The sequence below is a fragment of the Gopherus evgoodei genome, chromosome 3 (assembly GCF_007399415.2).
Source record: "Gopherus evgoodei ecotype Sinaloan lineage chromosome 3, rGopEvg1_v1.p, whole genome shotgun sequence".
Classification (NCBI taxonomy): Eukaryota; Metazoa; Chordata; order Testudines; family Testudinidae; genus Gopherus; species Gopherus evgoodei.
In genome coordinates, this window is record NC_044324.1 from 205,659,946 (window position 1) to 205,674,862 (window position 14,917).

A 14,917-nucleotide genomic window follows, 5' to 3' on the forward strand; every position below is an offset into this window, starting at 1 on the left:
GCAATTAAATTCCAGGGGAAGGTATCTTCCACCTGCACTGCAGGAACTCAGACGTCTTAGCGTGTGTCTACACTGGCAGAGTTACAGCGCTGCTCAGAGAGCACTGAAGGGAAGCCGCTGTTGTGTGTTCGCACTGTCAGCTGCCTGTGAAATAGTATGTTCACCCTTGTGGCATTTGTAGTGATATTTGGAGCAGTGCACTCTGGGGAGCTATCCCACAGAGCATCTCTTCCTCTCCTGCTGCTAAGAGGTGTGGGAAGGCAGAAGGGGCCGCAGGGCATCCTGGGTCCTGTCCTAATGACTGTGATGCACTGCTTCACATCCCAGCAATCCCTGTGCTTCCATCTGCATTTGGTGCCATCTTTCAAGGATTTATGTACCGCATGCCCTGCCTCTTCAGGCTGCAGGAATGGATCCCGCACTGTTGAGCAATATGCTGCTCGCTCTCACTAACACATGATGGGTGGCAGTGGACTTATTCCTTAAACTACAAAGGCAAGAGGAGTGCAACATTGATCTCGCCACGTGTAGTAGCTATGACACGAGATTGCTTGTGGCATTCACGGGGGTGCTGACCACAGTGGAACATCACTTTTGGGCTCAGGAAACAGGCTCTGAGTGGTGGGATCACATTGTGATGCACGTCTGGGATGACAAGCAGTGGCTGCAGAACTTTCGGATGAGGAAAGCCACATTCAAGGTGGGACTGTGTGATGAGCTTGCACCAGCCCTTGATACAAGGACATACAGCCACTATTCACATACCTGTCACCAACTGGCTGACCCCAGGCAAGTACACATGAGCCACAAGACCCCCAAAATGGTGAGCAACGCAGGGGCAGGGGAAATCAGTGTTCCAGGACTGTACTGTACACTGAGCATGTGACTCTTGGGGAGATCCAGCACTGTGTGTGGGGTCTTTTAATCATTCCTGTCCCCACACTTTCCACAGGTTGTGTTCATTATGGAAGATATCTTGCTCCTGAGGCTGAGCAGAGAATAAAGGGAGGGTCTTCTCAAAGACAGAAGCTTCCAGCCTGGCCTTTATGCAGCGATGGTCCATCTCCCTTCCCCCTCTCCCCCAGTGACAGCACAGTGGCATGGGAAAGTTACCCTTAATGGGGCAAGAAACAAAGCAGCTCTGCCAAAGAACCTGTGGCAGCAGATTGCCCAATATCTCCATGGGGGTTTCCTGGAGATCTACGAGGCAGTTTCCCGTGAAGTGAGGGAGGCAACCAACACCCTGTTCTGCTGCTCAGACTAGGCACGTGGTGGTACGTGCATTATATAAACACAAGCCTGCTTTCTGCAACCCTCCTGCCTCCAACAACTCGCTTCAGTGATTTCCAAAATCAAAGCCACTTACCAAGGGCCTCCTCTCCTGCTTGCACTTTGCCAAGATCCAACAGCTGTGGCTGGCTAGGCTCCTCTGGGGTAGAGAAGAGGTTTGGGTTGCATGCATCTCTGACCCCCTCCCCCTCCACATCCTCATCTAAGATTTCCTCCTCCTGGCTCAGTCCACTCTCAACTGGCACAAGAGCCACCAAAGTATCCACAGTGGCCTTCGCAGTGGAGGTGGCGTCACCATTGAGTATTGCGTCCAGCTCTTTCTGGAACTAGTACCTCATGGGTGCAGCACCGGAGCGGCGGTTTGCCTCCCGCACCTTGTGGAAGGCGTTCCACAGCTCCTTCACTTTGACTCTGCACTGCAGTGTGTCCCGTCATGGCCCCTTTCTGCCATGCGTTGTGAAATCTGTCTGTAGGGATCAAAATTTCTACAGCTGGAGCGCAGCCGGGACTGAACAGCCTCCTCTCTCCAAATGCTGATGAGGTCTAGCAGCTCAGCATTGTTCCTAGAGGGGGATTGGCTCGTGCGAGGAGCAGGCTTGGTCACCTGCTAAGATGCACTGAGAGCACTGCACGCGTCACTGAGCAAACAGGAAGGGGACTTTCAAAATTCCCAAGGAATTTAAGGGGTGGGGATGACGGTTGGTCACCTGAAGGCAGGGCAGTAGAGTTCAAACCGATGACCAGAGAGGCAAGAACAGGCATTGTGGGACACCTCCCGGAGGCCAGTCACAGTGCTGTAATGGACCAGGGTATCTACACTGGCACTGCAGCGTCGTACCCCTCTCATTGGGGTGGTTTTTGTACAGCATTGCAACTGCGCAGTTTCTGCGCACTAAGTAGCTTGGCAGTGTGTACACCTCAGGAGTTACAGCGCTCAAAGCTGCTTTACTGTGCAGAAACTTGCCAGTGTAGACAAGGCCTTAGAGTACTGTGCATTAAGTGCCCGATTTTCAGGCAAAGTCAGGAATATAGACATCATGCAATCTAAACACAACCACCCCAAATTGCCTTTCTAAACAAGGAGGCACATGTAAGGCCAGGCTGAAGATTTAGTTCTAAATACATACAGCAAGGTATGTCTAAAATGGTTTAGAGATCAGCAGAGGGCTGTTAATCTTTCTTCTGGCCCAAAAAGCACATGGCTTTGTTTCTGTGTTTGCTTTGTATGGTCATATTGCTGAGCCAGACTGGATGACTGCTGCTGACTCTTTTGATATTACCTATACCCCTGTTGCTTATGCAAAGTCCTTCAGTAAGAAAATTGTGTATCTGCTTCTAAAAGCTGCAGCAAAGTGGGATGATTACAAGCAGTGTCTAATATTGCTTTTGCCACTGGGGTTAGTGTGATTTATTTACTGAGTTATAGACAAACCCTGCTCACCAAACTCGTGCATGCAGGCCCATTTATTTAAACATTGAAACTAATTTACAGTTATTAATTTCTCATTTCTCCCTAAATTCAGGAAAAGTGACTGCCAACAGCTCCCATAAAAGGGTGTCACTGATTCAGTCATTCAGATATGAACAGTAATTGCTTTCTGAGGTTTGGTTAATAACAAAATCAATTAGTGTAAATGGTTTTCCATTTACTGTAATAGTTATTTATTTCAGATTATTGCTTAGCCTTTTCATGGTTTCCTTATCAAAATGTCTTTGTATCTAGCCAAACTAATTAAAATGATCAGCTCTTTGGTTGCTGTGGGGACTGAATATAAAACTTCAATCAAAGCTGAAGAAAATAGAAAGTTTTAAGAGGGAATAAAATCTTTTCATTTTAATTAGCTTTTTATTCACAGTTATAGAATTAAGCAGATTATCTGAACATGAGCTGACAATCCAGGAAACCTATTTAAACCTATTCCACACTAATGTGTCACTTACATATTATGCTGGTGGTTTCCCAATTATTGAACACACTAAAGAAGATGCCCCAAATACCATTTTATGTATGGTAATTTAGGGCCTTCATTACAGAGAATGGCAAAACTTCCATTAGCTTCACTGGGTCTAGAATTTCACCCCATATTCCTTCTGTTTGAGTTACCAGTTTGAAGTTAAAAATATTTAGGCCATATTTAGCCATTTCTTTCTCAGGTAAAATTTGCCATTGACGTTAGCAAAAGTCTCCTCCCCTTGCTTCATTGTTGGTATCATGCGCCGTAGGGTCAGAGACTATTCAGGGACTTCAATTGCGGGAGGTTGATGGGCAGCTGCACAAAGGGACAAGGAGGGTCTCACACACCCATGTGCATGCAGTGGCCAAAGTGTGACCCTAAGACAAAACCTCCAGATTTAGCTCTTTGTTATTTTCCAAATAGTTGCCTACTGGTACGGTTTTCAACTCGCTACTTCAATTGTGCCTAATAAGGTATTCCATATTGGAATGCCTCTCAGAGGATGAAATTTGGCAATCTTCTGATGCTGAGTAACACCTCCAGAAGCAGTCACATGGACTTCAGTGCGTGTGTTAGTATTTCATCATGAGTGAGGGCTGTAGAAAGTTGTGCAAGCAAATTTCTTTTCCACATCTTACTTTTTGGCCCCATATTCTTATATTTTCTCCATTAGTTCAAATCCCATTTTATAAGGATCTATTCTTCAAAAAATGGGTAATAGAGTCCTTCCTTGATCTCATTCTTACTGCTCAGGAATACAGATTTTCTCTAAACTTTCTGCAAAACTCAGATCCCAGCACCTCTGTACTAACCTACTACCTGTCTGCCAGATCTTCTCAATGTCTATAGTATCTGAGGTGACTGAAGTACTGTGTGTTACCTATGTTGTCACCTGCTAATGGAGCACCAGATGATGTTAAGAACATAAGAATAGCCATTATTGGGTCAGACCAGTGGTCTAGCTAGCACAGGATCCTCTCTTCTGCCATCAATCAGTGCCAGATGCTTTGAAGAAAATGAACAGAACAGGACAATTTATCAGGTGAGCCATTCTTTGTTATCCAGCCCCATCTTATGGAAGTCAGAGGTTTAAGAAAACCCAAGACATAGGATTGTGTCCCTGACTGTTAACTACCAATAGCTGACTGACTGACCTAATCAGAAGTCTGTCTGCTTATGTCATTTTTACAGTAACCTAAATGGTCTCATAGCTCTACATACTAGGAAAATGGAATGTAATTCTATACTTCTATTTATGCATTTCACTAAAGAGGCACTGTCAAATGTACGAGTTTTATCCACTATCTTCAATTATTGTTATTTATACTGTATTCGTGGCCCCAACCAAGACTGGGGCCTCATTGTAGCAGGCATTAGACAAACAATTATCTTGTTGTTCAATTATTTGAATCATAAATACAGTATTGCTTTTTGTCCATATTGCTTCCTAGTCTTGTCATTACATTTCTGTAAAAACTGCAGATGTACTTCAGCCATTTTATTTATTTGCCAGCATTGGCTTGATTAGAGTCCCATGACATGGTGATTACTGGATTTCCTCACACAATACAAACAGTCAGCAGCATGGGAGATTATTACATTTTTTTTACAATCATTTCCAAGGAGACATCCTGCCGAGTAAGCAAGTTTTAACAACCAGGACTTACTTTGCTTATCAGGGTTAGCGAGATCTTTAGACTAGCATACAGTTATCTCATTGATTATTAATATTTATTTCTATGGAATATATTCCATATGAATATCTGGATGAAATTCACCCTGTGCACAAAGCCCATGAACCACTTAGGTCCTCCTGAGGGCTTACTTTGGCTTAGGTGGTTCATATACCTTGTATCATCTGTTCTACAGAGATCCATTTCACCCTATGACTTTAGCAGTACCAAGAGAGAAATACAAGTGTTGAACTCTCCCATTTAAAAAAAAATATATAAAAATTAATGAGTGTTTGAAGACTGAGCTTTACCTCCTATTTATGAATCTCATGCATGAAAACTAGAAAGAGAAATTTATTTTTATAAGTAGATGGGAAAGATACCTGAAATGAAAAGCTTTTTTAGTTTCATGTTCTTGAACTATACATCCCACATACAGTAGTTTGGTTGTGGGGATTGGAGAAGAAAATACTTTTTAAATATACAACATCTTCTGTTATTTTTGGATGACCTGCTTGCAATCTACTATTATCTGCAGAAGGAAAAAATATCGGTTACTAGAGAGGCCTTTAATTCAGAAGACAAATGGCATGACAAGATCCAATGGCTGGAAGTGAGTGTCAGCAGTGTTTAAACTGAAAATAAAATACACATTATTAACAGAGGATAATTAATGGCTAGGACAACTCACCAAGAAGTATGGTAGATTCTCCATAAACTGAAGTCTTTCCATTAAGATGGCATAAAAGAGATCTTTCTAGAAGATATGCTCTAGCTCAACCAAAAGTTGTTGAAATAAATATAGGAATCACTTGGTGTGGCCTGTGTTGTACAAAAGATCACATGAGATTATCATAGTGGTCCCTTTTCATCAACATGACCAAGTGCAGCAGAATCTAGCCCTAAATAAAAGTCCTCCTTCCTTGGACATACTCAAGAGAATTATTCTACCTTTATATTATGTGAATATCAATTAAAAGAAGATTAGCAATAATTATTGGTCTACAATTTGTACCTTTGTTGGGGCCAGAGAGGCGAGAAAGATGCTGCAGTATCATATCCAGTCTGTCACTTATTATTATTCATAGCATCATAGAGCTAGAAGCCCTAGTCAGGGACCAGGACCTCACGGTGGTAGGCACAAAAACAACAAAGACAGTCCCCCACCCCTACAAGCTCAGCTACACCAGCTCCATCTGGATATACTCTCATGCATGTGGGAGTAATATAATCTAGAGGAATCCAAGTAAATTTATAGAATCAAAGGAAAAACTGCTTCTAGTCCTGAACTGAACTGGAAATTCTAGGTACTAGGTATCTGTCCTTCAATATTTAAGCTATGACATCTCCTGTCTCTGAAGCGTGACACCTTGAGAATGCTAGAAAGTAAAGCTTTTCCATCCAACTAGTCTTAGTTTTGTTTTTTTATATTTTCTCAGTTTACCAAGAAGCGCCATCCTTTTCATCTTTAATATTCTCTTTTCCATGTACATAGTTAGGCTCTCATCTTTTTCCTTTAGATATCTGCTTTATTATCCATGTTTTTCATCTCTTCATACCACCAAATTCTTGTTTCCATCTTTCTGTTTATTTCCTCCTAAATGCTCCCATTTCTCCTGCGCTTCCTGGCAGATTCAGTGGCCTCAGAAGCTCAGTAAGGCCCTCAATATGACCTCCTTTTCCCAGTATGGTGGCAAAGGTTACAGCTTATTGAGCTATTTTCATCACAGGCCAGTATGGGAGGTGGAATACCCACAGTCTCTGTTGCTCCTTAGAGCTCTATAGGCACCGTTTAGTCTCCTGCCTGGACTAAAGTCTGTTTTCCCTCTGCCTCTCAAAAGGGATCTCTGTAGATCACGCAGGGAGGAAGAGGGGAACCTGGGCCCGTCCTCTACTCTGGATTCCATCCCAGGGACCCCAATGTTAGCAGCTACCCTCCTCCACTGATGCTGCTTTGATTCCCTGGGCCACTTCCCCATGCTCCCCTTTGCCAAGCTTCACCCTTACCTCAGGGCTCAGTAATGCTTCCTCTCCTCCAGCTCCTTTCACCTGGGCTCCTCCTGAGAGAACTGGCAAGGAGAGCTTTTAAAGTAGTATAAGTGGGACCTTAATTGGTTCCAGCTGTCTCCATTAGCCTAACAGCCTTAATTGACCCTTTGTCAGTTAACTGAGGTCAGGTGCCGGCATTAGCCTAACGACCTTAACTGGTTAAATTGGCCTCAGGTGTCTTGATTGGCCTGGAGTAGCCCATGTTTAGCTATCCAGGGAACAGGGACCTGCTCATTCTGAGGCTGATATACTTGCCTTCCACTATCCTCTTATATCCTTCTGGCACTGAAAGAGTTAAGAGCAGCTTAGAATGCCTTTTGTTTTTCTTCCATTTGACCAAATCTGACTTTTTGTGCTTTGATTTATAATCGCTAAAATCTCTCTTTTGTAGTTAATAAATTTGTCTGTTTATTCTACCTGAAGCAGTGTGTTTGGTTTGAAGTATATCAGAGACTCCCCTTGGGATAACAAGCCTGTTACATATCAATTTCTTTGTAAATTGATGAACTCACACAAGCTTGCAGTGTTCAGCAGGAATAATAACACTGCAAGACAGAGGTTCCTAGGATTGTGTCTGGGACCGGAGATATTGGCCAGTGTCATCCAGTTGCACAATCCAAACAGCGGCTGGCCAAAAGTGCTCACTCGTGTAGCTGGGAGCAGCTTACATGCTAGATGCTGTGCATCAACAGCCCGGGAGTGGGGGTTCTCACAGCGGAGCAGGGTAAGGCTGGCTCCCAGAGTTGAGGATTGGAGTGATCTAGCAGATCACTGGTCCAGATAACACCAGGGGAACATCACAAGTTTCAACTAATTTGCCTGGTACTGAAGTTAGGTTCACTGGCTCATAAATTGCCTGAAATTGCCAAGATCACTTTTGGAGACTTTTTAAAAAAATCAGCATTATTTTAGATAGCCTCCAATCATCCGGTGTCAGTGAAGGCAGCAGAGAAAAGATTTCAAGCCATCGCATGTGCTGTAACCCATGCTCCCTGGTAAGTCTATTTCTAATCACAAATGCTACTTCAGAAATGCAGGTCATTATCATCTCCATTAATTTTAATAAAGAATCATTTCATTACTTATTTGAGTTATTCTTTTGTATCTCAGACAGGCAAGCAAAACCCTGGAGAAGTATGCTAGTAGTTTTCAGTGCAACATTGATTGTGCTAGCCTACAGATTTAACTTTAAAATGTGACAAATTGATAATCTAGGACTAAAGCCTTTGATGCCAAGCCATCTCCATTCATAAGATTTAATTTGCATTTTATGCCTACCATACATTCAGTTTGGGTTGAGACTCATTTCCAAGGTTTCATGTTATGGGCAATTAAATCACAATACAGTCAGATTTCAGAGTAGCAGCCGTGTTAGTTTGTAGCCACAAAAAGAACAGGAGTACTTTTGGCACTTGTCAGAGACTAACACATTTATTTCAGCATAAGCTTTCGCGGATCTAACAGGAGATACAGCAATCTTCTCGTGTTCCTGGTTATGACTACAGTGTACTTACCTAGAAACCTTAACGTTTTTCCTATTATGATTTTTCTGAGAAGCTAATGGACATGACACAATAATACAACTGCTAGCATAATATTATACATAAGTTTTGTTTTCAGAATCAATTAACTCTCAGAGTGTAGCTCATTGGATAGCTGGAGAGGCATCAGTTAAACATGAGTCCTTATGTATGAAAGGACTAAGTCCTGGCTGGCATGAAAGGTGTTGCCAGAAGCCTTCTCTATAACCCTTGAGCTCATCTGTTCAATGGGCAGTCACAACACGGCACAGCCTACACACCAACCTAGTGCTGAGAAGACATCAGCGTATTGTACATCAGGGATTCTATTGTGTACTTGTTGCTAGCTGTGCCTGAAGCCAAGTGCATTTGCCATCAAAACTATTAGATGAAGTTTCAGATGACAAAACTTTTGACCTGTAAAGTTTGACAGCAAATCAGTCTGTCATCAGTTTCGTATGGTGATAAATTGTTTTGCTGTTTAAAGCTTTAGAAGTTAAAAGTTTACTTTTGTTACCACTTCCTGTTTTAATTTTGGATCTTTGTGTCCCTAGCCTCTGTTTGCCAGAAGCTGGGAATGGGCGACAGGGGATGGACCACTTGCTGATTACCTGTTCTGTTCATTCCCTCTGAAGCACCCGGCATTGGCCACCGTTGGAAAGACAGGATACTGGGCAAGATGGGCTTTTGGTCTGACCCAGTGTGGCCGTTCTTATGTTCTAAACTGTTTTCTGGGTCCTGTATTGTCGTGCCTGGAGATCCATTCGCTCTTCACCATATGCTAAGTAAGCAGATTGGCAACCAATGGGAATAATTTTTTTTTCGTCTCTTCTCACATAAAGATTCTGCCTACTTTTCTACTCCTTTCTTCAGTCTCTCTCCTGCCTAGAAAAGCAGACAGAAAAGGAGATGGAAGGAGAAAATGGAACTGAATATTTGAAGATTCCTAGTCAACATTTTCAAAGTAGAATTTTAGTAATTCCAGACACTGCTACGTGGGTAATGTATTTGCTCCTAGGATCTCACTGCTTTTTAGGAAGCATAATCTTCCCCTATATGCTCAACTCATGCAGATCTATATGCACAGGCATATTGCATTTTAGCTATATATATATTTACTCTGGCAATTAAATGACATTTTTAGAACATTCTCCCACTTTCCTCCCAGGCTTCTGCCCCCTCCCCTGAAGTCTAAAAAAAATTAAGTTGAGAGTCAGGAAATTAGATACAAACTTTGAGTTCGGTTCCCACCACTGCACAAGTACTAAACTTCTGCCAGCGATTTTAAATCTGAAATAATAGGAGAGCGCTCAGGGGGATGTTAATGAGATAAAGAGCAACTGACCCCTAGCTGGCCTGTCTAATGTGGTCTAGGTTAACAGTGACCAGAAGTTATTACCCTGGGAAGGCCTCCACCTTGCCGGCCAGATCTGGCTCACTAGCAGGCAATGTGTGGGAAGCTTCGGGAAAAAAGGAATAAAAATACTTTGGGGAATCTCATTTACACCTCAGACATTTTGGGAAGAAAGTACCTGATTGATCTTTGGACACTTTGAAGTCAACAAATCCATCCCATTTCAGACTGGAAGCATGGAAAAGTTATTTTGCTTTTGAGAGGGGCAGACAGACAGGAAAAATATCAGAACTCAGGCTTGACTTAAGCAGACAATAATGGAGCTTACAACAATTATGGCACGCTCTTGATGGCAGTTGGTCAGTTACCCTCTCCATATAATTTTTATTTCAATCCTGGGAGGATTATATTTAATAACAAAAGCTAATATATTATGTAAAGCTACAAGTGATTACTAGATTTGTTTTTGTGATTATCTGTATGACCTTGATAACCTCCACAGATGAAAATCACTACTTTTATTTTAATAGAAAATTCTAATTCAGCTCTTTGGAGCAGCTTAGATGGACATTCATATTGTGACACTACTGAATAGAACGTTTCTGCTTGCTGAAGGTTGCTAAGGTCACATATGAAATCGGATAAACTCAGAAAACTCATCTATGAGTAGAATTATTTTCAAGTGAAACAACTGACAGTAAACAAATTATTCCCATATTCTCAAGATGCAAACAAGATCCTGAGTGATGATTCATACTCAATCTTCAAAAGTCTGAGCCAGATTTCTGATGCACAATTTTTGAAAATATTATATTCCTCCCAAACACAGCTCCAATACAGATTTAGACACTAGCAGGTTATTTGAACTCCTTCTCTGAAGCCCTTTCAAAATATTAAATAATTGTCAAATTACAAATCTTAATGGAGATACAAGCCAGTATATGTACTATTACATACAAAACTCCCTGATGTTAAAAGAATATTATATTTGCAAAGTCAAGCCTTCAAACGTTAGTAAATGCCTGCATAAAGAATGCCTACACAACCTTAATTCAGCCTCCTTGTGCATACATGCTATGATACAATCTTAAATTACATGATCACATGCTATTTTTCCTCTCACAGCTTCATTTTTTTTTAAAAAGGAAACAAAACACAATCCTAACATGTGCAACCATGTTGACTTCCACAATGCTGCCCCCAAACGCCCTTTGCGGCTCACCCCTCAGAATTCCAATCAAGTCCCTTCCTCCTCCTCCTCCTCACTGCCTAGGCATCAGCAGGAGGATCACTGCTCTCTGTTCCTGTACCCAGCACCACAGTGACCCATGGCCTCTGGGAGAAAAAGCTGCAGAGAAAGTGTACAGAGCCCCTGGAGAAGAGCATGCTCAGTCCTTCTCCAGTGATGGTGCTTGCGCAGCCTGACCAAATGCAGGAGCTGTGAGGGGATGGAGCATATTCAGCGCAGATGCAATCTTCAGAGAAGTCAGCGGCCAAACTCTAACGAGTTTCTAGTGAGCATGTGCAAAGTGTGATGTTTGGAGGGTTTTTACTAAATTTGGGCAGATTTTGACAGGGAAAGCAAATGGCATATCCCTGAAACCAGGGAGACCTCCTCTGCTAAATTTCAAATCCCTGCTCCAAAGCATGGATGTGCTAGATCATCTCAACAAAATGGTTTTTAAGATATTTTTTTAAATCCAGGCAAAACAATGCATTTTCTCCTAACCTTGTATTCAGTAACAGCTAAACCATTTTTGCTGAAACTTTCCAAAAACATTCGGTTCTGAAAAGATTAAAAGTTAGGGAAAGTTACAAGCCAATTGAAAACAAGGCCGTAACGGGAAGCATTAGGCAAACAAACTACACGCTTCACTTAAATAAGCTCAGCATAATTTAAAGTCAGTTTGTAGAACCAGCCATTAAGGTTTCAATGTCAACATAAATGGACAGTATCATCAATGTATATTGATGGAAAAAAAGATGCAGTAGAATTGATTTGGGGACATAATTTGAAATTTAGCATAAATTTTAAAAAAATTGGTCTCCCCAAGTTATTTAGACAATTTTCCAAATTTGCAATTTACACCAGGAATGTCAGAGAAATAAGTGCAATGATAAGGTGAAGACATCCACTATTAACAGCCTGTTAAAACTTAATATGACAGTGTAGGATAGCTGAATAACAAACTAATCAAAACAACTGGTTTAACAAAGAGTCCTTATTGAACTGAGAATGATTTGATCTGCCATAAAGAAAGGTGTGCAATGTTACTTTTTCTTTATTTAGCATGGAATATATTACACCTAGTAAAACTATAAACCTCCCTAAGGTAGGTCTACAATCCTTATTTTTTTTTGCAAGCATAGAAAGATATTCATGAGGAATGTTAATAGCTACATTCCAATCCATTAATCCTCCATATGACAATATGAGCTGTGAAGAAGTTGGAAAAGACTCAGAAAAGAGACTTTTTAAAAAAAAAAAATCTTCAATTAAACCACAATATAATCCCAGACTTTATGATTTGACTTCATCAGCTAAAAAGTCGAAGGCAGAACAATGTGTATCAGAAGAAATGGAAGCCGTTGTGCATTTTTTCCTCATTAAAAATCCTTGTTTGTAGTGTCTCAAGCATGGGTAAAGTTGGCTTTCAAAGTCATTGCCCAAACCCCCACCAATCCTGTAAACAGGTACGTTCACAAGTACTTCACATCATTTGGCCAAAACTACTTTTTGGTTTTAATAAAATTTTGTGCTTCTTTCAAAAGTGTTTCAACATCTTCGTTATCTTTGTCTTCAGGATCTGGCTCCCAATCGGAATCTTCATCAGTAGGGTCATACTCCTCTTTCTCCTCGTCATCTAGAAAGCTGTCATTCAGGTCATATTCATTCGGTTCACCATCATTATCGCTGTCCTCCTCCAAAACACTTTTTCCTGTACAGGGCAAAATGTAGAGAGATTAAAGTATACATTTCAAGCGCTGTGGAAAAATCTAGATCTACAAGGTGCTTATTATAATGCTGTTAGCTCAAGAGTTACAGTAATTTCACTTTTTTTTTTTTTTTTTTTTTACCAGAAATTACTACAACTATTACAAAACTATTTATGGGATTATTTAGCAGTTCTATTAATAGAATACTTTGCACTTAGTTATATTTATAGCACTTTTCACCCAAGGATACCAAAGCATTTATAAATATTAAGTAAGCTTCTCATCACTGTGACACATTGTACCCCATGTTTACCAATTTATATGATTATGATATATTTTGTACGAAGTATGCCTTGTGAGGTATCATTTGAAAACTCATAATCCACTGAACACAACTATCCTGTTAAAATGTGTGTATCAACACTGTATATGGAATTACAAGATCTTGCTATATGATTGCTACTAAAATACGCTGTAGTTCTGGGTAACACCTTCAGACCATTTTCTCAAAGACAAAGGCACACTGGCAGGCCAGCTAGGTGCTAAAAGCTCGGTACTAAGATCAGAGATTCATCAGCAGAGGAGTTGTAAACAAGAAATTTACAATTCATCTGACGGACAGCTGGCAGCTCACATATGCCATGAAACTGCCTGACCCCATGACCCAGGAAAGACTTTTCCAATACAAAGTGTTAGAGTATAAGAAGTGAGAAAAATGCCTCTAGATACCTCTCCTTCCCCATCTCTACTCACGGCAGCAAGATTGCTTGAAAGACAAAAGGTGCATCATTGAACTGGGGAAGTGGTCCTGGCCTGGAGGTTTTTACAGCCAGTATGATCTGTTGAAAGCTTCTGGGTGAGAGAACCCTTTTTGCTTTTAAACTTATCGGCCTTGGTAAAGTTTAGGAATTAGCTTGCGTGTTTATCCTTTTATTTCTTTTGTAACCAATTCTAACTCATATACCATATCACTTATAATCACTTTAAATCTTTCTCTAGTTAATCAACTTGTTTTACGGTTTTATCTAAACCAGCGTGCTTGATTGAAGTGTTCAGGAAATCTCTACTCAGGTCAACAGGGCTAGTGCATGTTCATTATCCTCTGTTGGAATGACAGACTAATTCAGGGGTCGGCAACCTTTCAGAAGTGGTGTGGCAAGTCTTCATTTATTCACTCTAATTTAAGGTTTCACGTGTCGGTAATACATTTTAATGTTTTTTAGAAGGTCTCTCTCTGTACAAGTCTATATATTATTTAACTAAACTAATGTTGTATTGTAAAATAAACAAGGTTTTCAAAATATTTAAGAAGCTTCATTTAAAATTAAATTAAAATGTTGATCTTAAGCCGCCAGCCTGCTGCTGGTCTGAGGTTCTGTTCACTTAGGCCAGCAGTGGGCTGAATGGGGCCTGCGACCGGGACTCCAGCTGGGAAGGGTCTGGCAGCCAGAACCTCAGACCGGCAGCGGGCTGTGTGGGGCCAGCAGCTGGGACCCCAGACCGACAGTGGGCTGAGTGGCTCAGCCCACTGCTGCTCAGGGGTTCCATCTGCCGGCTCTTGCCAGCCGGCATCATGGCTGCCAGACCCGCTCACCCTGCTGCTGGTCTGGGGTCCCGGCCCTCCCCACATACAGTGGGTACCTACCTTCTCCCTGGTTCTGGCCCATTCTCTTCCTCTCTCTGCACTGAGCTGAGGGTGGGAGTGGACTGAGCACAGGGCTGGGGGTGGAGGGTCTGGCCAGGGGCTAGAATGAGGGAGGGGGCTCAGGGCTGGGGCAGGAGGTTTGGGTGTGGGGGCACTTACCTGGGCAGCTCTCAGTTGGTGTGAGGGGTGCAGGTGGGAATGTGAGTGGGGGTGCAGGAGCTTCCGTTTGGTGCTCAGGGTGGGGGTGGGGATCTCTGAGGTGCATGGAATGTGGGAGGGCTGGGGATGTGCAGGGTGCAAGAGTCAAGGCAGAGGGCTTGGGGCATGTGAGGGGGGTGCAGGTGTCAGGAAGGGGGGGGCTGGGTATGTGTGGGGGTGCCAGAGTCAGGGCTGGGGTCATGGGGGGGTGAAGGAGTCAGAGGGCTGGGTGGTACAGGGCTCAGGGCAGGGGCCTGGGGCGTGTGTGTGTGTGTGTGGTTAGTGCTCAGGGCAGA

General features: G+C 42.2%; 1 protein-coding gene across 4 annotated transcripts in view; it reads right to left on the reverse strand.

The window, feature by feature from the left end:
- Positions 1-10,812: 10,812 nt before the first annotated feature.
- The window catches only part of APLF (aprataxin and PNKP like factor), a 111,292-nt gene continuing 107,187 nt past the window's right edge, over positions 10,813-14,917 (reverse strand). For all 4 annotated transcript variants that reach the window (XM_030557867.1, XM_030557866.1, XM_030557865.1 and 1 more), the window contains one exon: positions 10,813-12,780. In XM_030557867.1, coding sequence (XP_030413727.1) covers positions 12,572-12,780 — 209 coding nt within the window. In that variant the 3' untranslated portion in view covers positions 10,813-12,571. The remainder of the gene's footprint in view (positions 12,781-14,917) is intronic.